This window comes from Lissotriton vulgaris, chromosome 8, assembly GCF_964263255.1.
Source record: "Lissotriton vulgaris chromosome 8, aLisVul1.2, whole genome shotgun sequence".
NCBI lineage: Eukaryota > Metazoa > Chordata > Amphibia > Caudata > Salamandridae > Lissotriton > Lissotriton vulgaris.
In genome coordinates this window covers 1,576,302,129-1,576,326,769 of record NC_141696.1, presented here as the reverse complement: position 1 = coordinate 1,576,326,769, position 24,641 = coordinate 1,576,302,129, and the positions used below count along the sequence as shown (strand labels likewise).

General features: G+C 47.0%; 2 protein-coding genes across 2 annotated transcripts in view; one reads left to right on the top strand and one right to left on the bottom strand.

Annotated features, from left to right (window-relative positions):
* The window catches only part of NDUFV3 (NADH:ubiquinone oxidoreductase subunit V3), a 49,979-nt gene extending 49,420 nt beyond the window's left edge, over positions 1 to 559 (bottom strand). Inside the window, exon 1 of the mRNA XM_086935871.1 lies at positions 456 to 559. Coding sequence (XP_086791997.1) covers positions 456 to 488 — 33 coding nt within the window. The 5' untranslated portion in view covers positions 489 to 559. The remainder of the gene's footprint in view (positions 1 to 455) is intronic.
* A 315-nt stretch (positions 560 to 874) lies between these two features.
* Positions 875 to 24,641, top strand: part of WDR4 (WDR4 tRNA N7-guanosine methyltransferase non-catalytic subunit) — a 99,124-nt gene continuing 75,357 nt past the window's right edge. The window contains exons 1-3 of the mRNA XM_086935870.1: positions 875 to 1,051; positions 15,142 to 15,207; positions 17,361 to 17,507. Of these exons, the coding sequence (XP_086791996.1) occupies positions 966 to 1,051; positions 15,142 to 15,207; positions 17,361 to 17,507 (299 nt within the window). The 5' untranslated portion in view covers positions 875 to 965. The remainder of the gene's footprint in view (positions 1,052 to 15,141; positions 15,208 to 17,360; positions 17,508 to 24,641) is intronic.

Below are 24,641 nucleotides of genomic sequence, written 5' to 3'. Positions count from 1 at the left end.
TCCTCCTTTCATCCGTGGCACTACCTGCACCCCATAGACCTTCTCCTCCTGGTCTCCTCCTTTCATTCGTGGCACTGGCTGCACCCCAGAAACCCTCTCTCCTTTCATGCCACTGCCTGCACCCCAGAGACCCTCTCCTCCTTTCATCCGTGGCACTACCTGCACCCCATAGACCTTCTCCTCCTGGTCTCCTCCTTTCATCCGTGGCAGTGCCTGCACCCCAGAGACCCTCTCCTCCTTTCATCCGTGGCACTGGCTGCACCCCAGGGACCCTCTCCTCCTTTCATCCGTGACAGTGCCTGCACCCCAGAGACCCTCTCCTCCTTTCATCCGTGGCACTGGCTGCACCCCAGAAACCCTCTCTCCTTTCATGCCACTGCCTGCACCCCAGAGACCCTCTCTTCCTTTCATCCCTGTCAGTGCCCTCCGTGGGGCACACCCCCTGTCACCCTCACCTTGCCTCCCAGACGCAGGAGTGACGCCGCCATAGCTGACCCTGACAGCTCCGGAAACAAGGGCGCGAGGGGCGTACCGGACGCAGCACGTGACAGGGGCTCCACGTGACGAGATGGGGACGCGCACGTGATCTATCCTACTGCCACGTGACACTCCTAACCCGGAAACATGCAGGTCAGCGTTCTAGCTTACGCCTCAGGCCCACCTGCGGTAAGATGGCCATGCCAAAAGTCAGGCAAAACGGACATACTAAAAAGAGAAGACAAACTGACGCAGCTCTGTTTTTTTCCATAAACAGCTAAATGAAACCAGGTGAAAATAAACACACGGCAGTCGTCTTTTTCCTTACGCTGTCAAAGAAGTTGTGTCGCCTTCGCCTGACTTTAAAATGGCCGCCCCATTAACGCTTCAAGCTGTTTTGTTGTTGACGGCATGGGCCGCGCGCCCAGAGTGAGGTGACGTTCAAATCCTCGCGCGCCTGTAGTGGGCTAGAAACGTGCGGTTGCGGCATGGCGACGCTGTGTCTGTGCGGAGGGCGCGCGGCTGTCACTGCCGGCGCCAGGCTGCTGGCTGCGAGCGTGGGGCACGAGGAGAGGTGAGTGGGCCCGCGCGTGACCCGGAAGACCGTTAGGGTAGCAGAGCAGCGAGAGTGTGGAGCCCTCCTCACCCCCATGGTACCCCAACTCCCCCAGGGAGCCCCGGCACAGGCAAGATGTCTCACACGCAGGGAGGAGCGAAAAGAGCCCAGTGCATTCTGGTACCTGTAGTCCGAATCCTTCACGGAGCAAAGGAGACTGCAGGGCTCAGGCTGGAAAGTAAAACTACAAGTCCCAGAATGCTGAGATAAACCCTGCAATGACTGGGTGATGAAGAACTAAAGACCTTTAGATTGGACAATGATAACTGCTGCTTATGGTGAGAGTGACAAGCATATAGGGGCATATTATCAACAAACTGCGATAAATATTGCAGAACGCACTTGGTGCGTTTTTTTTCTATGGCTTGCTTTTATCGCTGAGTTAGCGCGTTATCATCAACGCTCATCTCAAAGGCTATTGGGGGTGGGGTCGCACACTACTCGCACACAAGCGGGATCGCCCCTAAGGACTGTGGTCCGTGTAGTTAGTGTTCCGCAATGCATCTTCTTTCGATTCTCTGCTATCTTCGCCATCCCTGGACACGTGTTTCGGGGTATTTACCCCTCATCAGCAGGGAATAGGCCATGTTCTGAGGTTGCCGGTGGCTGCCAAATATTGCCAGGTTTAGTACCACTCAGGCGCGGGGTCCCAGGCTCGTCAGCCAACTGCTCGAGGGAGCTTTAACATCACAATTGGGGGTGGGGTCGCACACTACTCACACACAACCGGGATCGCCCCTAAGGAATGTGGTCTGTGTAGTTAGTGTTCTGCGATGCATCTTCTTTCGATTCTCTGCTATCTTCACTTTCTTCGCCATCCCTGGACACGTGTTTCGGGGTATTTACCCCTCATCAGCAGGGACCCCAGTACACGGCCTATCCCTGCTGATGAGGGGTAAAACCCCGAAACATGTGTCCAGGGATGGCGAAGACAGCGAAGATAGCAGAAGATCGAAAGATGATGCATCGCGAACACTTTACTACATTGACCAGAGTCCTTAGGGGCGACACCGCCGGTGTGTGAGTAGTGTGCGACCCCACCCCCATTTGTAACTTTAAAGCTCCCGTGAGCAGTGGGCTGACGAGCCTGGGATCCCGCACCTACGCGCCTGAGTGGTACTATACCTGGCAGATATTGGCAGCCATCGGCAACCCCAGTACACGGCCTATCCCTGCTGATGAGGGGTAATACCCCGAAACACGTGTCCAGGGATGGCGAAGATAGCAGAAGATCGAAAGATGATGCATCGCGAACACTTTACTACATTGACCAGAGTCCTTAGGGGCGACACCGCCGGTGTGTGAGTAGTGTGCGACCCCCACCCCCATTTGTAACTTATCTCAAAGGCGATAAGAAATCCAGCGATTGCAGCAAAAAGCGGGAATAGCGTGGGAAATGCTGTGATATACGTTTTGAGCGATAATGAAAACCTCACTGATACTCCCCTGTGGCCTTAGCCTTGCAATCACCATAGTAGGCAAAGCTTTTGGGATTTGTTCAATGCTGACAAACCTTGGGGGTAAACGATTTTCAGTTTTAATCCATTTTAGGCCTTTTTGAAGGGTTAATTATTGTTCGTACAGCTGTAATACTATAACTGTGCATGATAGTTGCCAGTTTATGCACACTTCAGTAGGCCTGTGCTGGTTATGTCGTCAAGCCATCTGTATAGGCTATCAGCACTATTGGTTCTTTCGGGAACATTATGTCAAAATCCATAGGTTTCATGTGATTATTTTAAATGGCCAAGCAGCTAGGCCTGACTTTTTGTGAAAAGCAAGTGTTAAAATGCAATAGGTTTTTAAGCGTGGTTGGTTACGCTATGTCAAAGCCTGCCGGCAGGTGTTTTTTAATGGAATCTCACAGATAACTGTAGTAGGCAAGGGTTTTGCTGTTGAGACCCACTCAGACAGATCCTGGCGGTGTAGATTTGTACTGTGAAAATTCTATTAGACCCTTTCAAGAGGGATGTTATAATCGTTTGACAGCTGAAATCTTTACATATTTGTAGTTTTATTATGGTATATCTAGTGTTGATTACACCATTTAGTAAACCCTTGGGGTACAAGAGTTGCTTGAATCCTGTCGGAAAGCCTGACTTGCCCAGGATTGGGTATTCAAAAAAAGAATTAAAAATAAATATATATACATGCATACATAGAGGGGCTTTGTGTCGGCTCTTTTGTTGTTGGCCTGTATTTGTGTGATTCACACTCTAATACCATCCACCCATGACAGACTGGGGCAATGGGTCAGCCCACTTCAGTTGTTGGCTTTCTTGCCCTGTGATTGATGGTATTTGTCTTATCATCTGCGTACATCTGCTTCAAAATTTGGGTGCTTCTGTGCCAGAGCTGGTGGGCCATACTTTAGTTTTTCTTGTTCATTTAAGTTTCTTAATTCTTTCTATTTTTTTACATTTTTTGTAGCATAATTCAGCTCCTCAAACAGTGGTTACAGGTTGCTAGCTTAATTCTTATTTCATTTGCAGTGTGTCACATCGTGTGTGGCCTCTGCCACTGCACCAGACAACGGTCATGAGATAGTTTTATCCATAGTTTATGTAGGAAACTGTTTTATAGGGTTTATTTTTATTTTGCAGTTGTCCCTCCACTTTTTGCCCCCTTTGTAGCTACTAGGTGCTAGTTTTCGACTCGGACAGTGCACCAAGGCCTGCTAACCAAACCTCGGTGCAAGTGCGCCTTCCCTAAAACAAAGTGATGTCTGATTGTTTCAGAATAGGCTAAGGACTTTAACATCATCTTCACCAAACTCTGGATACTCTCCCCAAAACCCTTGGAGGACTGCCTAGCACCTCAACAACTGGGAAAGATCTCCCCCAGAGTAGAGAATCTGCTCCCCTGCATCTGCAGGCACTGCAAATCATCTACTGGTCAACTGTGATGCTAGCCATCGGTCTTACTGAAGGAGCAGCGTGATAGAAGAAATGCCCTCATGCTCCAGGAGGTCAGATCCGTCTCCTTGCCAAGTTTTGATACTCCAGAACCTCCAGGGGCTGCCCAGCACCAATACCCCCGGTACCAGAGCAGTTCCAGCAACCAAGACTTGGTGGTCCAGTCCGAACTCCAGCAGCACAAAGCAAGACCTACCGGCGAGTGACATCTGGATCCAGCAGGCCAGCACTGAGATTGGCCCAGCTGCCCTGTTTCTCCTCCTCACCAGGTCACCAAGACATAGTGTCTCTGACCAACCGGGACCCGACACCTCAAAGAACCCCAGCGACCGTTCCCCCCCGCAGCCAGAGTTCGAGGGATGCGACAATGCCAATGTGGTCTTGAGACCCTCAGGAGCTGAGCCCACCCTTGGGTTTGGCCATGCTGGTCCTCCAGTCCCTGCTGCAGCCTCTTTCTGCAGCAGGAACTGAGAACTATGAGAGTCTTCAGCAGCGCAACCCTGCCAGACAAAGCACCACTGCACACAAGCCCCCAAGCCCGAGTTTGAGTGGACTGATGGTGTCCATGTGTGCCCAAGACCTTCAAGACTGGAGCCCCCCCCTAAGGGTTCTATCGGAGTTGCCCCCCTGTGCCATCTTGCAGCCTCATTGGACAGGTACTGTTACCCATTGACTTAAATGGGGCACCCCACGGCGAAAAGCACCTCTGCACCCGGACGCCCCATTTTATTTATTTTATTTAGTTGCTTGTATAGCGCAAGACTTGACCCCCGTAGGGGTATCTCCGCGCTTGGTTCAACTAACGTACAAAAGACTGAGCTATAGGAAGGCATATGTGACTATTGTGTAAGGAGCAGGTGTGTCTTAAGTGTTCTCCTAAATTTAAGATAGTTAGTGGTTTGTCTCAGGCCAGGAGGAAGTTTGTTCCACACGGTTGGACCCATATAAGATAGGCCTCGCCCACCCTGTCGTGCCTTTCTAACTGAAGGAATCTGTAACAATTGTTGGCCGCTGGAGCGAAGAAGGTGTTCCGGGTTGTAGATGTTACATTTTTCAGCCAAATATTGAGGACCAGAGCCAAATAGACTTTTATGTATGGTACAGCAGATCTTAAACTTAACCCGTTGACGAATGGGCAACCAGTGGAGTCTATCCAGGAGGGGGCGAGAAGGTGTTCTAGGGGGGACATGTAAGACTAATCTTGCCGCGGTATTCTGGACCACTTGCAGTCTGCTGAATACCTCTTCGTTAGCATATAAGAAGAGGCCATTACAATAATCTAGTTGGCTGACTACAAGGGCCTGGACAAGGGTCTTTCTGAAAATGTCCGACAGGAATGGAAAAACACGCCTCAGAAGTCCTATAATCCGGAAACAGGACCCTGTCACCTGATTTGCATGCTCTTTAAGCAGCAGTCCCTGGTCCTATCGTATACCTAGATTCTTCACTGCATGATTGGGGAGGGAACAGGTCCCGAGTCGAGTGGCCACCAATCCGGAGACCAGAGGAGAGGAGCCTTCCCGAAAAGCATGACCTCTGTCTTGCCCACATTACATTGTAGGCAGTTAGAGGCCATCCAGTCGGACACTGCTCTCATTCCCTCCGCGAAAGAGTGTTTGATTGCGGGAGCAAGGGTCTGAAATGGAAACAGAAGCTGAGTGTTGTCAGCATACGACACTGGCGTGAATCCATGTATTCTCACAATGTCAGCTAAAGGGGCCACATACAGATTAAATAATGTGGGACTTAAGCATGAGCCCTGTGGAACCCCCTTGGTTAGCTCCCTAGAGACGGAGTGGTAGGAGCCCAGGCTGACATTTTGTGAGCCAACTGGGTGACCTGTTGGTGCCACCTTAGACTTTGCCCCCGTACTTACCTTAAGTCCAGAAGAACAGTCCTGTAAGTCGTTGCCAAGTGACAGAATGCAGTATAGCTTTTCCTCCTATAGGATAACATTACCTCTTTAAAGATAGAATACTGTGCATTTTCTAAGTCTTGAAAAATCACTATCTCGGAAGGTACTTGATTACAATTAATCAATCAATCAGTGGTTTATAGAGCGCGCTACTCACCTCTGAGGGTCTCAAGGCGCGAGGGATGGGGGGAGGGGGAGGCAGCTCCGGGTCAGTCCAAGAGCCAGGTCTTGAGGTCCTTCCTGAACGTGTGGGGGGTTGGGGAGCGTCTGATGTTGACCAGGAGCGCGTTCCAGGATTTGGCGGCAATGTAGGAGAAGGCTTTCCCCCGGTCCTGGTTCTGCGGATGCGGGGTACCTCTGCCAGGGCGAGGTCAGCGGGCCGGAGATTCCTCTTGGGTACGTGGAAACAAACTTGGTATTTGGGTCCGATGTTGTTGAGGGATTTGTAGGCGTACGATGATCTTGGTGTCTAAATTCATATAAAAACCTGTGAATTTTTTTTAATTGGTGTCGGATTTCTTTATTGAGTGTGTGTCTTGCTTACTGACTGTGTCTGCAAAAAATGCTTAACACTTAGGCTCATCCTCTGATAAGCCTTAACTGCCCACCCACACCACCACCAAAGAGCAGTTGGGATTATTTTAACCCCTGTAAACCAGTAAGACTCCCGGACTCTCCGCCCAGTGTACCTCGTTTTGGTGCACTATATAGAGAGCCAGCTTCCTACAGTTTATCACGGTTTTACCATTCCAAGCTGGCCGTCACCTTGTTTCCTAATGTGGCAGCTATGCTAGATGTGGAAAGTTGGTCTACCTTACAAGGAGATGAGGTGGCCCAGTTTAGGATCCACTCGAATCTGGACAAAGTGCCAACTCTCCACATAGATGGCACAATTGGTGTTGCCAACCAGACAAATGGCCCCATAGTCAGGATTAAACTGACCAACTGGGGCAGGAGACCGAACATTCCCTTTGTTTATTGGTTGGAGGCCTTGAGGCCTTTCAGTGAGGGATGTGTGGAAGCTAGCAGCCACTAGGTCAGCTAGCTCTAAGAAGCAGCCATGGCATTAAGCATCAACCTGTCATTTCGCCTCTGAATTATGGTGAGAAATGAATGCAACACCAGGAACTTGAATAGCGGGACTTTTTAAGTGAGTGCATACTCAATATCTCTCTAAAAGCCTTCTCTGTTCAGTCAGAAAATGGTGCCCATGGAGCAGGAAAAAGGCACGTAGGGCATGATAGACTGGGGACGGAGGTCGGGGCAAGCTATCCGGACTACCTTATCACTCAGAGGGATCCCGAGCATCCAACTGACTAGCACTGAGGGAGGAAGAGGGACTCGCCTGTAACACTGTATAAGGAACGGCGGGGAGTCATAATTGTGGAATTAATTGTTGCAGACGGGGAAGTAGATAAAAACACTACTAGCAAAATGCAAAAAATCAAAACTCGAAATATAAAAATAACACTTTAACCAATGTTAAAATCACAAAGTTACTACACACAAGATCCAAAATCACTTATCTTGGCTGCTGAGCAGCTAGTAAAGAAGATGATCAGTTAGGGCAGACTTATTCAATATTCTCCTTCGTGAATGGGTGCAGTGTTGATGTCCTGGTGTGATTTTTTTTTTTTGGACTTATGGGACATGTAGTCCTTATGTTTGTGTTGATGATTTTAATCACTGATTGCTGATCGAAAGTTGGCGTAAGGCCACCCTCTGGGCCCTTCATAGAATGTGTTTTACAGCATTTATCAACCTCAAATACACCAGTGCTGTGCGCCTTCTGTGCATTCAGTGTGTAAGGAATATACATTTTTAAAGAGTAGAATGCCCTTGCGCTCCTCTAAAAGAACTGTGTCTTGCAGGAATTAAATGTTTGTAACACTCATGTCTTGAATACATGAACAGGCCTCCCTTATAAAGTGCTCTGTTTCTAATACGCCCACCTGCGCTGAACAACAGATTTGTACACAGGAGGAATGTGTCTAAAGTGATGACTTGCCTGGATGCTTTTTTTAGTTCTTAAGTGCCAGGGATTAGGTGTTCAGTGACCGATACATAAGTTACAAGACACAAAGTGAAAATCGACCTCATGTAAATGTCTGATCGATTCATTGAACGCAAAAAAGAGACCTTTTCCACTGTCCTCCAGGGACTTGGTTGCTCTCTATGTAATTTCTTCCAGGGACATTTAGCAGACAAACTCCCCCAACCCTTACTCTAAAAGATACCGCCACAGCATGAATCAAGAGATTCCCCTGGTATCTCCCTAAACTGATGCTTGGTATTCACCTTCTGATTACATTCATGTACATTAGTTGCCTTGTATCAATGAATGCTGATTAACCTTGTGTTTTCACTCAATACATTCAGAAGTCTGAGTGTTAGATCATTGATAGGCTGCTTCTCTGTTCTTGTGAACCCTTTATTGAAGGATGTTCAGTCCTTAATCTATGTTACTACCCCCCCTCTCCTACCTTTCTCCTGATAATGGATCAGTCTGCACCACTGATGCTTGTACAGGTTTCTGTTTGTCGGCCTACATATGAGCCAGTTGTCCCCTGTTGAACTCTCACAGATGAGACCAGTGCTCTAGGGCTCCGTGTTGAAGCTCTTATTCACAGCTGACCACAGTTGATGGTTCACCATGCCTTGTCGTTTTTGTTGTGAGATAGAAATTAACAACTGTTACTTGTTCAAGAGCAGGTTTGCAGCACTCCTTTCTAGCCATAACACATGGAAGTTGTTTCCATGGATGTTTGAGGTCTCTGTAGTTCACTCGTGTGACTGAAGCTGTCCATATGCTTCCTGTATGTCTAGAGATGGTCTCTTTTTCGAGGATTTGTTCCTGTCTGGGGTTGAAAGCTGGCCATTTCATTTGGGTGCGAGAACAGCCAGCATTTTAACTTGTTTTTTGGAGGGTGATGATGCAAAACTGTAGCTGTACTTGTGGGACAGCGCGTCTCCGCAATGTCGCTGCACTTTTTTAGGAAGAAGGCTGAGACGTCTGCAATACTATATTGACACAGGAGGTCCTCAACAGGGCTTCAGTGCTAGAATAAGATTCTTCTAGTACTTCTCAGCAACACTGGATGACAAGTGGGCTTTAATAAGATAACATTAGAACCCTTAGGCATGTCTCACTTGCTTTTAATGCCCTCCGGGAACATAGGCTGGTACCTTCTCTCTCTTCTAAAGAAAGTGAAGCCATTTCTCCTAGAAAAGTGACCGCAGAGCTGCTGTTCACCCCTCGTACCCTCACGTCGAAATAGTGGTAATGCCCTTCTCCATGGCCTCCAAGACTCCACACTGGCACCCCTTAAGGGCATCCTACACAATGCAGCACGTTGCATTTAAGGGACAAAATGATTATGATTACATCACCTCCCTTCCTGATGGATATACATCATCTCCTCTTGCCAGACTGCCCCATCTTCAAAACCAGCTGCATCATTCACAAAGCCATCATGACCGGCACTCGCCCCGCCCCCCTCCCTTAATCTCACGGGTAAGCTCAACATCTCTGGTAGATCACAGCACACCTGCAGCCAGGACATCCTCAGACTGCAGACTAAGAAGTGTAAAAGAGGACAAAACACAAGGCATAACTTCAAACAGTGCGCAAGATACATTGGCACGCATCACACTCAAACAAGTGGCTGTGTATTTTATTACTCAGCAATGGAATAAGGGGCAAGCTAGCTGTCTTGCCTTAGGTTCCATGGCACACTTGGTACGCTATGGCAATAGGCCTTTTCCATCTATGTATCTCGAACAACATTTTCATATTTATCAGGACTGCCCTCAACGCAGCTCCAATTTAGGAAAGAGTTGAAAATACACCCCTTTTAAAGAGCAAAACATTTAAAAATGCATTCACCGTCCACAACCCAGCTACCTCGCCTATCACTCATTGACCCTGTACAGAGCTCCTGTTGCCTTTTGGCTAGGTTGTGCGAAAAAAAGCCATATACATAGTGTTTAATGCGAGCCATTGGTTGTATATGGGTCACACCCACACTCTTATATGGGGATCAGCACCTATTTTTCATCATCAGACTTTGACCCAGAGCAAGAGAGAGGAAAAACACAAAAGGGGGAAAGAAAGAGTAAGAGAATCTATCAACATTTGTATAGTGCAGCACTGTCCCCCTAGGGGTATCTGGGTGCTGAGGCCACCATTTCTCACTCAAAGCCAGGTCTTAAGTTTCCTTCTAAAGTCCGCCAGGGAGGGTGCTGTTCGGAGGTGGAGGGGCAGGCCGTTCCAGGGTCTGTTGGCGATGATGGAAAAGGAGCGACCCCGCTGCGGGGGTGGGTGTGTGTGTGTGTGTGTGTGTGCGTGCGTGCGTGCACAGGCAGCTGTGGAAGAGCGCAGGTGTCTTGTGGGTAGGTGGAAGTTCAGTCAATGGTTGATGTACAAACGACCTTGGTAATGTAGAGCTTTGTAGGTGTACTTGAGGATCTTAAAGTGGCATCTCTTCTGGATGGGGAGCCAGTGGAGGCTTCTGAGGTGTGGGGTGATGTGGGTCCGTTTGGGGGGGTTCAAGTTGAGTCTGGCAGCCACATTCTGTATGGTCTTCTGAGGAGTTGGGTGGAGATGCAGAGGGTGTTGCAGTAGTCGATGCAGCTGGTGACGAGGGCCTGGCTGACTTTTTTTTTTTGTGTTGACTGGAATCCATCTGAAGATTCTACGGAGCATGCAAAGGGAGTTGAAGCAGGAGGAGGCAACCGTGTACAATTGACGTTTCATGGTAAATTTGCTGTTGGATTATGCCTAGGCTTCATGCACGCTCTGTTGGTGTGAGTGTTGGTCCGAGTTCTGCTGGCCACCAGCTGTAGTTCCAGATGGATGTGTTCTTCCCAATGATCAGTACTACTGTCTGGCTGGTGTTGTTTGAGGCAGTTGTCTCTCATCCATTTGGATACATTGGTCATGGCGTTGCAGAAGTTGGTTTTGGAGGGGCTCTTAGTGAGAGAGGAGATGAGTTGGGTGTCGTCTGCATAGGAGATTTTGTTGAGGTTGTGGGCTCTAATGACGTCTGCGAGGTGGGTCATGTTGGTGCTGAGCAGGGTGGGGCTGAGGGATGATTTTTGGGGTATTCCGCAAATGATGTTCTTGGGTTTGGAGGTAAAGGGAGGCACCCGGATGCTCTGTATGTCCTGTAAGGAAAGAGGCAATCTACTTGAGGGTGGTTTGCTGTATGCCACTGTTGTATGATCTGTTGGTGAGGTTGTGGTGGGAGACGGTGTCTAATTCAACAGAGAGGTCAAGGAGGATCAGGGCCCCGGTTTCACAGCAGTCGAAAGTTCTGATGTCTGTGGCAGCGATCGGTGCAGTCTCAGTGCTGTAGATGGCACAGAATCATGATTGTCAGGTGTCAAGTAGGTGGTTAGGTTCCAGGTATTTACTGCGTTTTTGGTTGATTGCTTTCTCGGGTACTTTGGCCAGGAAGGAGAGCAGGAAAATTGGTCGATAACTTTTGAGATCGCTGGGGTCGGCTGAGGCTTTCATTAGGAGGGATCTGACCACTGCATGTCTGGGGAAGCTGCTGTGTAGATGGTGGTGTTGATGTTGCTGGTGAGATCTGTGCTGATAGGGTTGGTTCCGAGGTTGAAGAGACTGGGGCAAGGGTCGATGGGCGTCCTGGAGTGATTGAGGACATGATGGGTGTGGTTAGCTGGGAACAGGTGGTGATCAGTCGGCTGGTGTGCGCAGGTTGGTTGAGTTTGTTGAGAGTGGTGGGTTGGGGGTCGAAGTTGTTGTAGATTGTGGCACTCTTGCTGTGGAAGTAGTCTGAGAGGGTGTGGCAGAGTTTTTTGGAGGGGTGGATGGTGTTCTCTGTGGCTGATGGGTTGGAGAATTCTTCGACTGTTTTGAAGAGTTCCTTTGTGTGGTTGGCCGCAGTATCAATGTGTGTTGAGTTTCAACAGGGTTTACCCTGAAAACTACCTGACCTGGGTCAAAAAGTAAGTACGTTGAATGTGGGTCAGTGTTTAAACATCATCATGAATGTATACAGAATTTAAAAGAGCAACAGTTCACCACAATGATATATCACATTTCATTTTTAATGAACAATTCCAGAAAATCAGTCGCAAAATTTTATCATTTCAAAAAGAGTAAATCACTAAATCAAAACAGTTTCGAATAGATAAATACCAAAGTTCATCGGTAACTCTTGTATGTCAAAGTTATCTATCTCATAATCAAATTTGAAGGTGCTCGCAGTGAAAATGAGAAAAAAAGTGTTTTGGGATAGGGTGGGAGTGATAAGGTAAGTGTGGGGACTGGGTAAAGATGATGTGACAGTAACACAATCACAAACTAATTTGACAGAAGACCTTTACAGTCTAATACGATCCATAGTTCCCTATGTCCCTTCACATATAGGTTAGGTTTCTCAATGTATCTGGATCCTATACTGTGAGGTAATAATGTGGTTGGTCTACGTTTCGACTCCGCTGGGTAAAAAGGGCCATTTTTGCCTCATTCTGGAGTCTTCATCAGGACAATGACATTGGAGCACCTAAAATTAAGAACCCTCAGGACGGGTTATGTGTATTTAAAAACACTGTGGTTTATAAGGTAGTAGAGTGGCAATCCATGCACGCTCTTTCTCTTTCTAGACCCACCATCAGAGCCTGATTATTACAGCGACCCGGAGAGGCGGATTAATAACGTCTACCACTTAATTCGATACCTTGAATGACATATGGAATAACCAGAGGATTGCCGCTTGGACGCCTCAGGGCAGCAATCGCGCTGTTATAAATTCACTTTCATTCATTCATTCATTCATTCATTGATACCCAGGTGTTTCCAAGACCAAACTTCAGTAAGATTTCAGCAACTCCCCAACAAGGTTCTTAATGAGACAACAACGATATGTCCTAGAACCTAATCAAGGGACCCCCTCCCCTCTCTTTTTCTATGTAGTCCCACATATTAATCAAGTAATGGAGGAACGTATCCAAGTCCAGCCCAGACGGTCATGGTGTGGCCGCTCATGAAGTAGGTATCATATAACTAGATACCCCATCAACATATACTAGTTCACCTTAGAATGTCTGATTATGACAATGTACATATATTCTTAATTTTAGGTGCTCCTATGTTATTTTGTCCTGATGAAGACTCCAGAATGAGGCGAAAATAGCCCTTTTTACCCAGCGGAGTCGAAACGTAGACCAACCACATTATTACCTCACAGTATAGGATCCAGATACATTGAGAAACCTAACCTATATGTGAAGGGACATAGGGAACTATGGATCGTATTAAACTGTAAAGGTCTTTTGTCAAATTAGTTTGTGATTGTGTTACTGTCACATCACCTTTGCCCAGTCCCCACACTTACCTGATCACTCCTACCCTACCCAAAACACTTTTTTCTAATTTTCACTGTGAGCACCTTCAAATTTGATTAGGAGATAGATAACTTTGACATACAAGAGTTACCGATGAACTTTGGCATTTATCTATTCAAAACTGTTTTGATTTATTTATTTACTCATTTTGAAATGATAAAATTTTGCGACTGATTTTCTAGAATTGTTCATTAAAAATGAAATGTGATATATCATTGTGGTGAACTGTTGCTCTTTTAAATTCTGTATACCTTCATGATGATGTTTAAACACTGACCCACATTCAACGTACTTGCAGTATAGTATCAATGTGGGCCGTGATAGCTGATTTTTTTGGCTTCCTTAATTTGCCGGTAGTAGTTGCTAAGGGCAGCTTTGTGAGCAGCTCTGACGGAGGGGTTCCTAATGACGCTCCATTGTTTCTCGAGTTGGCAGCAGTTGCGCTTGGTGGTTCTGAGCTCTGGGGTGTACCAGCTGGCTTATTTTGAGGTTTTGTTGGTTTTTGGTAGTTTCAACGTTTCAACTCTGTTGGCGCATTTGGTGATCCATTCGAAGAAATTCTGTATGGCCTGGTTGAGGTCGGATGAAGTTTCGGTTTGATGGTGCTGAGGACCTGTGTCCATTGCGTCTTGGTTACCTTGCCCCAGCTGCAGTGGGGGAGCTGTGGTGCTTGGTGATGATGTGCTGAGCGTTGGAGTTGGTGAAGTGAAGGATGGCATGTTCGGTCCAGGCGAGTTCTGTGATTTGGCTGAACTTGGTTATGTATTTGGAGGTGAAAAGGGAGGCGAGTGTGTGTCTGGCTTTGTGCGTATGCTTGGTGACCAGTGTGAGGCCAATGTTATTCAGGTTCTCCAGAAGGGTGGTGGAGTTTGAGGACGCAGAGTAGAACTTAGTGGTAGGAGTCAATGGCTGAGGGGGTGCGATGATGTTTGAGATGTCATTGCAGAAAGTCAGTCGGGCCTGTGAATGAGGGTGCTTCTAATTGTCGTCTTGGCGTTGGTCTGTAGTTGGAAATTGAGGTGTTCCATGAGGTGTGGGGTCATCGTTGGTGATGGTCTAACGGATGGTTTCCCTAAAAAGTATGGCGATATCCTCACCGTGTTTGATGCGGTTTCTGTGTTTCATCTTGTAGCCATCGAGCGTTGCGGGGGTTTGAGGAGGGGTTGAGTTACGTTTCAGTGATGAAGGAATCATCAGTTGAGATGGTGGCTCAGATTTCCGTGGCATGTTTGCAGAGGGAGCGGGTGCTGAGCAGGAGAGCTGTGCCGGGTTGTCTGTGATCTTCTGGGTGTGAGCAGCATGGGCTTTAATTCAGTCTGTCAGTCCTTTGTTGCAAGAGAAGGGGTGGGGTAAGGGTCTTTGATTGCAGCGAGGACGTGCAGTAGTTGTTGTTCCTGGGTCTAGGACCAGGAGCTCCTTGGCAGTGGTGGATGGAAGAGGGATGAGTTTGAATCTAGATTATGCAGCCTCAGCATTCGGGACCTCTGACATTCGTTGGTGCTGGCCGTGGGTTGTCTCAGCAAACCTTCGGGTCCCGGCACTTCATAAGCACCGCACCGAGATATAAAATGGCACAAAAGCAGTACTGCTCAGCTTGGCAGTTATCGTTCTAATGGGAGCACATAATCTATATTTTAACGAGGAACAGTGCCAATATTTCACAGTTCTATTTCTATAATGAAGTGTCAAAGTACATTTTTCTAGTGGTAGGGGGAGGTAAGGTGATACAGGAAAGGGAGATGGGGCCTCAAATGTTGATATTAAAGTAGTTAGAAAGTAGGTTCTCCTGAGGATTGAATTTGGCCACATTTGATCTCTGAATTGTCTTGTGTGTTTTTCTCCAGAAACTGTGACGAGCTCTTCATGTACGACTGCAGCACTGCAGAGAAGAGACTTCCGGATGATAAAGAGTAAGTAGCTGGTGGGATATAAGGCAGCCGGGAGCCTGTCCAAGGCTCCCACCTTTCTCTGCTTCACACAAGGTACTTGAGGCCAGGCGCTTTGGATGTTGCGGTCCTTTGCCTGCCTAGTTTATTATGTTTCTGCTAGAAGAGTAAGTCCTTGCCCCATCTTTCTGGTCTCAAGAAATATTGTGTTACTTACCGCCCCTTTTTTTCTCCTCTTGATGTAACTTGCGAAGGAGCTGTTTGAGGATGTAAATTACAAAAACTATCTTTGAAATCGGATGTTCTTGGGAAAATATGTTTGTTTTTATGCTGCAGTGGATGTGCGTGCTACCCATATATTTTTCTGTAAGATATGTGATGCTGTTTATTGTATACGTTTTTTGTTATAAAATTTATTTTTCCTGTACTGCCGCCTTTGGGGTCCTTGTTTGTACTTTAATTTGACTTAAAAAATAAATGCATAAGGTTGAGATAAGTTTGATGTGCATCTCCGCTGCTGAGCTAAGTGGGTTTCTCTTGCGTATCTCCGCTGTTGAGTGGCTGTGTCTGCTGTAAAATGGATGCTTCATGTGTATTTCATGACATTTGATTCTTGAAAGCTCATTGGGCTGGGCTCCTGCACAAACTTCTGCATGTAAAAGATGTAAATCAAATCCGGACCAGCGCAGCCTTCCATCATTCACAGGGTGATCCTGTAAGATTTCAGTTTGTGCTGTCATCATAAAAGGGAAGAAGGGGTAACCTGTCTCTTGGAGGAGAAATAGCAGCTAGAAATGTGTTTGTAAAGTCTGGAAATGTTGGCCATACTTTGTGTTTTTTTTAGTTGCTTATTATGAGCAGCAAGATCATTTCAAAAAGAAATACTGTACTTAATGACATGAGCAGCGTACAAAAGATCGTAAGAAGTTCACATGGTAACCCTGTAGAATGTGCTGGACTTGATGCCAGGCATGTGATACACATACTGTATGTTAACACGGGTTAAGGGAGATGGTGTGCCTAGTCAAGACTGAAGATTAGTTACTAATGCTCTTTAAAACTAAAAGGTGAGTTTCAAGGGCAGTTCTAAAGGTGGTGAATGCAGAGGTGAGCGCAGTTCACTTGGAGGCAGTCCCAGTGGTGCTAAGGAGTAGAGTGAATGAATGGAGCAGTGACACTACACAGGGAGGTCTAGGAGTGAGAGGACAATATTGGGTATAGTGTCGGAGCAGCCACGTCCGTCAAACACCGTTAAGGCTTTGAAGGCAAGAGCTAGTAGTTTTCACGTAGCTCAATTTGTCCTCATCAGCCATATTGCTGATGGTATTGAGAAGTAGGCGTGTGTCCGGGAAGAATATTGGGGGCTCCAATGGTGAAATTTGGAACAATAAGAATGAGAAGATGGGGAGGTGTGGTAGTAGGCTGGTGCATAGTCTAACTTGCCTGGGGCAAATGCTGAGATCAGTGTTTTGGCTGTGTGTTTGGGGAGGGTGGATGGGGGGATGAAGCAGCAAATTCAGAAAATGTTTACTACTTTGAACCAGGCAGCATTGGTTATAGTAGTAATAGAAAATTCCACGCATCTAGTCGGTTTGAAGTGTACACTGAGGTTTAGGGCCAGTAGATTTGGATGAGTGTATCCGGGTCAAATAATATGGTGATGGGATGATGTGTGAATGTGCAGGAAAAAACACTGTTTCATTATTAGAAGAGTGCAGGATAACTGAAAAATGGCCCTCCATCGTCAAATACAAGTGAGATAGTATGGCCCTTTTAGATTTCAGATTTTGGTGAAGATTGGACAAGACTATTTATGTATCATCATACCAGAGATAAACGCCAAAGAATGAGACCATTATCCCTAGAAGTGTGGTGTAGAGTGGGGGAAAGGAGAGGGTTCAGAGAATCCTCATTCTCCCAGTTGATTACTGTGAACTCAGAAACCAGATTGACATGGTTAAATGAGGTCCTTGGTGGTTAGCAATGCAGTTCGGTAGGTCAATAAAGACATTACAAAACCTGGGAGAAGATGGGGGTAGTGACACTGAATGATTGATATCTGACCGAGTCAGATGGGTAGTGAGTGTGTTTCCTAAATAAATGCAGTATATTGTAGTCCTGATCGGTAGATCAGATCTTTAGGAAGAATCATTTTATGCTCCTGTTTTTCTTTGAAGGGAGGAGGCTTCGGCTGTGGCTGCGGGCAGTGATAAAATTCTGGCCTCCGCTTTCTCCTCTTCCGGCTCCTACTTCGCTTTGACCGATGACAACAAGCGCCTGGTCCTCTTCCGCACTGATCCTGTCTGGCAGTGTCTCAGTGTCCGGTGAGTCTTGAGTTGGATGTGAGGGTGTTGATGTGAGGATACTCTGTGGAAGGAGGTGAAGCTAAAGACCTTTGTTCCTGGACAGACAACATGTGTTTTATGTTGGCCTACTACTGTACACATCATAAGAGGCCCACACATTGCCTATCATCCCTTAGTTTGAGATTAAAGTCCAGAAAATGCACTGATAACATTAAAACAAGCAAATACAATGCAATGGTCCCGGCATTATTAAAGGTAGAGCTATTGGCATTGCTCATGACTTTTTTTTTAAATCATAAATAAATGGCATTGTCATTTACATTGCCAATAGTTTAATCGTTAAATAAATGTCATTGTCATTTACAATGCCAATAGCTTAATCGCTCGCAAATGCATGACCTATTGCATTTACACACACACAAAGCCACCCACACACACAGACCGAGCCACCCACACATAGAGCCACCTACAAAAAAAGCTGTTCACACAGAGCCACACACAGAACCACACACACAGAGCCCCCCCACACAGAGCCCCCCCCCCACACAGAGCCCCCCCCCCACACAGAGCCCCCCCACACAGAGCCCCCCCACACAGAGCCCCCCCACACAGAGCCCCCCCACACAGAGCCCCCCCACACAGAGCCCCCCACACACAGAGCCCCCCCACACACAGAGCCCCCCACACACAGAGCCCCCCACACACAGAGCCCCCCACACACAGAGCCCCCCCCCACACACAGAGCCCCCCCCCACACACAGAGCCCCCCCCACACACACAGAGCCCCCCCACACACACACAGAGCCCCCCCCACACACACACAGCCCCCCCCCACACACACACAGAGCCCCCCCCACACACACACAGAGCCCCCCCCACACACACACAGAGCCCCCCCCCCACACACACACAGAGCCCCCCCCCACACACACACAGAGCCCCCCCCCCACACACACACAGAGCCCCCCCACACACACACACACCCCCCCCCACACACACAGAGCCCCACCCCCTACACACACACAGAGCCCCCCCCCACACACAGGGTTCAGAGTGGGGACAGAGGTGGCGTTTTCTTGCTGTGCTGAGAGATGGGATCAGCTCCGGGATTCTTGAAGGGGCTACCAAATTGCAGAGACAGTGGAATTTCGACAAAGTCAGAATGGGAGAGGCATTTAGAAACAGAAATCTGTTCATACCTGGAAAGGCACGGAGTCTGCAAGTGTGTGCAAGAGAGAGCACTAGACCGAGAATGGGTGCAGGTACCGATAGATAGAGGTGACAAGGGAATCGACAGCGAGAGAAAAGAGTGTGAGTGAGAGAGAGGATGTGACAAGCCAGAGGGAACTGAGTGAGAAAAACTGAGACATACAGAGGTGAGAGAGAGAATAAGAAAGACCGATTGGAGAGCAGGGTGGCGTAACAATGCGCGCAAAGGGTAGGAGGGGTGAAGAGGAAAGAAAGAAAGAAGGAAAGAAAGAAAGAAGCAATAGAGAGAAAAGGCAGTCAGTTACTGTTGATAGTTCTATGGGGCATTTGATTTTGAGGGGGCCCATTTTGCCGTACTGTTCTTCCCCCTCAAATTTGAGCAATTTAAGATGTTACTTTCTTCTGGGGGTGGGGCTGTGTGCGAAGGATTACATTTTCTCACAGAAACCCTCCTTAAGGATTTCTTCGCCGTGGTGTGCTGAAGAAAGCCTCAGGCGAAACAATGATATCGCCTGACTAACTGCTTGCACAGGCATATGTTCAAGGAGAATATCTGGAATTCCACCAGGTTCACACATCATTGGCTGCTCTGCGTGCATTAAAGTTACCAGGATTACGGCACAGTGGCTACACTGGGTTAATGAGCGTGGGCACCAAAGAAAACGCCCAGATCCACCAGGCTCATTGGGGCTGGGCTCCCTCACTGTGCGAGCGTGTGGTGCAGGTCTCGTTCTCTGCAGGGTTTGGGCAGCGTAGGCTCCAGGTGCTGAGCTTACACTGCGGGCCTTGAGGGCTGATGTAAGATTACATCGAGTTATTATAGAACGAGCCCACAGGATTTGAGGGCAATAAGACAGTTGGTATGCACCTACAAACACAAAGGATCAGAGGGCACCACGCACGCCGTGTACACCGGAAGCAGACTTTAGACCGTACACCTGGCATGCTGCAAGGTAGGTTTCACAGCAGGTGGTTTGCAGGGCCCCGTGTACATGAACTGGGCCAGGGGTTTACGGGTGTATGAGGGATAGCAGAGGTTGCTGCACTGAGGAACATGCAGGAAAACATTGGCTCCCGGTGGGGTTTAAGGCCAGGTCTTCACCCAGTTTAGCCGTCTTTATTAGACTGCTCCGCCCCGCAGCCACTCCAAGTCCCCTCTGGAGACACGTGGGACGAACCTGGACGCAGCGCGGCGCGGCATGACACTTACCTTAATCGGCATTGGCTTGCCCTCTCGCACCCTCCAGCCTTCCGTCCTCTCCCTCCTGCGTTGCTCACCTTGTTGTCACGGCCACACGCAGCATACATCTTGTACTCCCACCGCACTTCCCTGTGGGCTCCTGGGGGAACAAAAACACAGTCAAGTCGGTTTGGGTTCCACAGCTGAGACCAAAGCCACGGCTACCAGCAGCAAGCAGGCCATTCCATGAAAAGCTTCCTACCAAAGAACACCGGGGCAGGAAAAGAAGAGTCTGCTGTACAGAGGCAAGAGATACTATTTGGGATGGGTGACGCAGGGTGCCCGCTTCCTGGAAACACTTATTAAAATGAGCACTCACTGGAAGTCTCGGCGGCGGCCGGGCAACAATGGCGGCCGCAAACATCTGAAAATTTCGGATTCGGCGGCGTGTTTTTGGTGTTCTGAGTGACGGATGACGTCACAGTCGAATGAACTCAAAAAAACACGCCCCCGAATCCTAAAGAGACTGGGCTTTATTGGAGTGACTCCCCTCTCCTCCAATGGCTGGCCTCCGTTTAGGAAGCCAGCCAATGGAGGAGAGAGGCGGGCTCAAGCCCCCATACTCCAAAACATTAAATCTCCTCCCGGAGACTGCGCAAGCGCAGCCTACGGTCCTCGACCTAAAAAAACACAGCCTCCATTATTTTTGTGGTACAGTGCGTAAATGAAGTTCGTGATTTTGTGCTATGTAATGAGTAAAATGTGTTATACGCAGGAGGTGAGCCTGGCAAACTTTCAGCAGTTCCCTTATTCAAAACCTCACAGGTCCCTATCGTGAAAGGTTGTTTTGTCCTCTCTCTAGATTTTTCCCATAAGGTTCAAGAGTGTAGCACTCAACTCTTCCCCCTACCTGTCCTCTTCTTCTTCTTTTTTTTTTTTTTTTTTTTTTTAACTAACACTGTAACGCAAATCCTCATGCGTGCCTCTTGGGAGAGCAGTCAAGTCTACTAGCAGTGATGCTCCTGTCTCACCCCTGTTAGGATGTGCATTGTAAGAGCCACTAATATATACTTTGTACAGACTGGTGCTGGCAAACCCACATGGCGGGCTCATCCCCCAGCATGCATTGCCTCTGGTGATGAGAACAATGTTGCTGGTCTTAATTTGAAAAAGGTCATCCCAGTTTAGGAGGATGAAGTTGCTGACTCGTCGTCTGGAGCTAGTAATGCAATGTGTAGTTAGTAGTAGTGATTGCACACACACTGGCCTTTTAGAAAACTACTGTGTCTGAGTGAGCAGAGACAAATAGTTGGTGAGTGGCTGGATTTGATGACTAAAAGTAAATTGCATCTTTAAACTTTATCTTAAAAGCACAAGAAAAAGAACTCTCCTACACATGGTAAGTATTTGAGACGACATGACCATATCCCATAATTGGCAAACTCGTCTGAAGATTAGGCCCACCTACCTATTCCCCATCCCCCATTTCACCATTCCAGAGCAAAGGTCCCATAGAACTGAAGACTGCTCCTGTCTTTCACCACACTATAAATTTCCAGGAATTCAATATTATTTTTAAAGTATGGAATACTTTCATGTTAGGTTTCTATTTCTTAAAATGGCCACTTTTGCATACTCTAAACCTAAGTCTTTCCTGTAGTAAAGGGTCATGTTAGGACTACAAAAGCTGTGCATAATTCTCAATCCTTTTTTTGTGGTCTTGGTGAGCCCCGCATACTGAGAGCATTAAACCCAGACACAGGTTTTGTGCTTGATGGATTTCCAGGCCGCAAGCTCTACTTGAAAATGAGAAACATCCCTGCCGATGATTGTGCTCCCATGCGGAGGAGAAATGTCCTAGCATTTTTGGGCTGAGTTTTTAGTGTTTAAGGACAGATGTGCACGAGTTAGTTCCCCTGTAAAGGCACTGAAATGCTAAGGACAGTCCACCAAATTACCGCCCATAAAAATTCCCAGTTTTTTAACTGTTCACACGAGCATTTCCACCCATTCATTTTTGTTCTCTATAGCTTGTAGTGAACAAACAATTTCTCAAAGTAATAATTATTTGAACATAATGGTTTCCTGGTTTGTAGACCTGCACACCAATTTTCTTTAATGAGAGCACATTTCTCTTTCTAAGAGTACTTGTGTGCAGAAGCCATTTTCACCACATATTTTAAAATTGATGCAAGCACTGTGCTGTTCGGGGAACAGTCATGACAACGCGGGGATTACCCCGCACTGCCATTACAACGCAGGGATTACAACGAAAGTCGTTACGACTTTCGCTGGAGGATAGGGAATAGTTTAAATTTCTATCCAACACCTTCCCTACTGTCGACGTGGGCTGGAGTTGGAATAGAAATTAAACTGTTCTACTATCCAGCGCCCTCCAGCGAAAGTCGTAACGACTTTCGTTGTAATCCCCGCGTTGTAATGGCACGCGTGGTAATACTACGCGTTGTCATGACATACAACCGTGCTGTTCACATTGACCTAGCGGGGTGACTTTAAATGTGTGCCCTTGTCGTCATAGACATTTTGTTTCCCTGAGGGCACTTGTCGTTTGAGCCCCACTTTTTATAGATTTTAACAGGCTAATCTGTGTAAGCTTCGACTGTATTGGAGCAGGTTTTTGTCTGAGAACCAGTGCCAAACCCGTAATACCAGTACTTACCAGGATTGCTGCCACTACATAAAATGCCCAGAAGAAGTTGGTTCCTACACCTAATACATACATTGTGTGCTCCACAAAGAATGCGAGAATAAAGTCTTTGAAAATGAATCCGCCACCCTAGCCTATAGTAGACCTTGCTTTCCAAAACTTTAAGCACAATAGAGAAGAAACTGGTTTTGTTACTGGTGCAAGCATCTTATAGTTTGATAAAGCATCAATGATCTCCAGCGCTTGAGGTTAACATTGTTTAAACTTTGGCACTTCCTTTTTAGAAGGAGTATAATAGTTCAGGTTCAGAAGAGTTTATTCTACTGAATGCAGATGCACATTTCCCTTCAGGTTAAGTCCGCTTTCTACATCTTGACCACCCCATTAGAAGCCTGATCACTGGGATTTAAATATTGCCTTTGTCTCTCTCTCTAATGGGTACAAACCATGAGAACCCAAGTGTGACATGGTTGCTAACCTGGAAACCTGCATTCCAGATGACGACCGCTCTGCCAGAAGGGAAGTTGAGCATCAAGCTGTTACCCCAAAATTTTTAATGTCTTCTTGAAAGACAAAGCGGTTGTCACTACAATTCCTTTATCACAACATTTTGAATGACCTTTTATTATACATTTTGGGTAAATGTTTGCGAAGTAAGTTTCTAGATGGAAGCAACCACTCCCCTTCTACTTTCCAACTATTCTGATTACCTATGGTGTTTTTATCCCCTGTAGCGGTATGACTTAATTCACTATTGCCATATCAATTGTCTGTGCTGTCTCATTGTTTGGAATTTGAAGGATTTAGTTTCTCTGATCTTTTGTTGATTCCACCAAAGGAAAGGCAGACTTGGTCCAGAAATGTGGGCTTCTCCTTATTCTCTTGTGAGTCTTCTGTTTTAACTTCCAGTGCAATCATTGCATGACAGGTCTGGATGCTTGTGGGTATATCTGTAATTTACGGAAGTGTTTACACTACTTTAGAATGAGCAATTGTCTGGAAGGCTGTAGCTTTCAGCCAATACCGTCTGGGCAACTTATTTGCTTGAAGCCTAGATTAGCTTTTTCTTCCCCATTCCCAAAACCTTCGGTTTGCGTCATTTGTTGTGAAATCATATTTATATTCAGTTTGAAAGCGACAGAACTTTATAACACCCACCCATCAGGCCTTTTGTAAAGTGCAGTTTTGCATGTAGAAAAATCATACGGTCTGTGTGGGTACAGTTTATGGTCTGAGCTTGGGTATGCATAGGGATTTGCATGCTGAAGCTTCTGTAAAATCCAGAAGTGATTCTATATTTTTGGTTCTGCCCACCGACGCAGGCATTGATAAGATGAGTGGACGTCTGATCTTTGGCTAATCCTGAAGAAGGGTTAAGGATACTGAACTAAGAGGAGAAATTGAGGAGACCGCATGGATATTTGACTTTTTATTCATAACCTGACACGACAATGTGAAGATGAGTTGTAGGCATCAGAGAGAATCTGTGATAATCTTGGTGGATGACTTCTTTGTAATATTCACCTATCATTTGAACATCTTGTATAGATACAGGCTTTAATATTTTTAAAGGTGTTTGTTAGACCTGTCAGCCCTTTGGGTGGTCCCTCCTATTATTTATTTGTTTTTGTCTCCTTTCTGCCTCCTAAGTTTTCTATTTTTATGTCCACTGGAATTTTTGGTGTTGTCCTTGGGGGTTAGGTGCCACCTTGCCCCTCTTATTTTTGAGGCCCAGCTGTCCACACAAAATACTGGATACATCGACACACAAAATGGTGGCTGGTAACTGCCGCATTTTTTTACCTCAGGGACTGGGCCATAGACTAAAGTGAGGGATCTAGAACCTTCTGGACCCCTCTAGTCCCACTGGACCCAAAGCTATCAATAGTGGAATGTTGGGCGACCATTTTGTAGAAGCTGGAGTCAACTGAAGAGAGAGGAGTTGGAGTCCAGGTGGTGGAGTCAGGAGGTTGATGCAAGGTGTGGGGCTGACTTCCTTCTGAGGCTGCTGCCCCCCCCCCCCCCCCCCCCCCCCCTGGTGATACGGCCCCTCAATCCATTGACCTGACCCTGCTCACTTTTGCTGAAGAGGAAT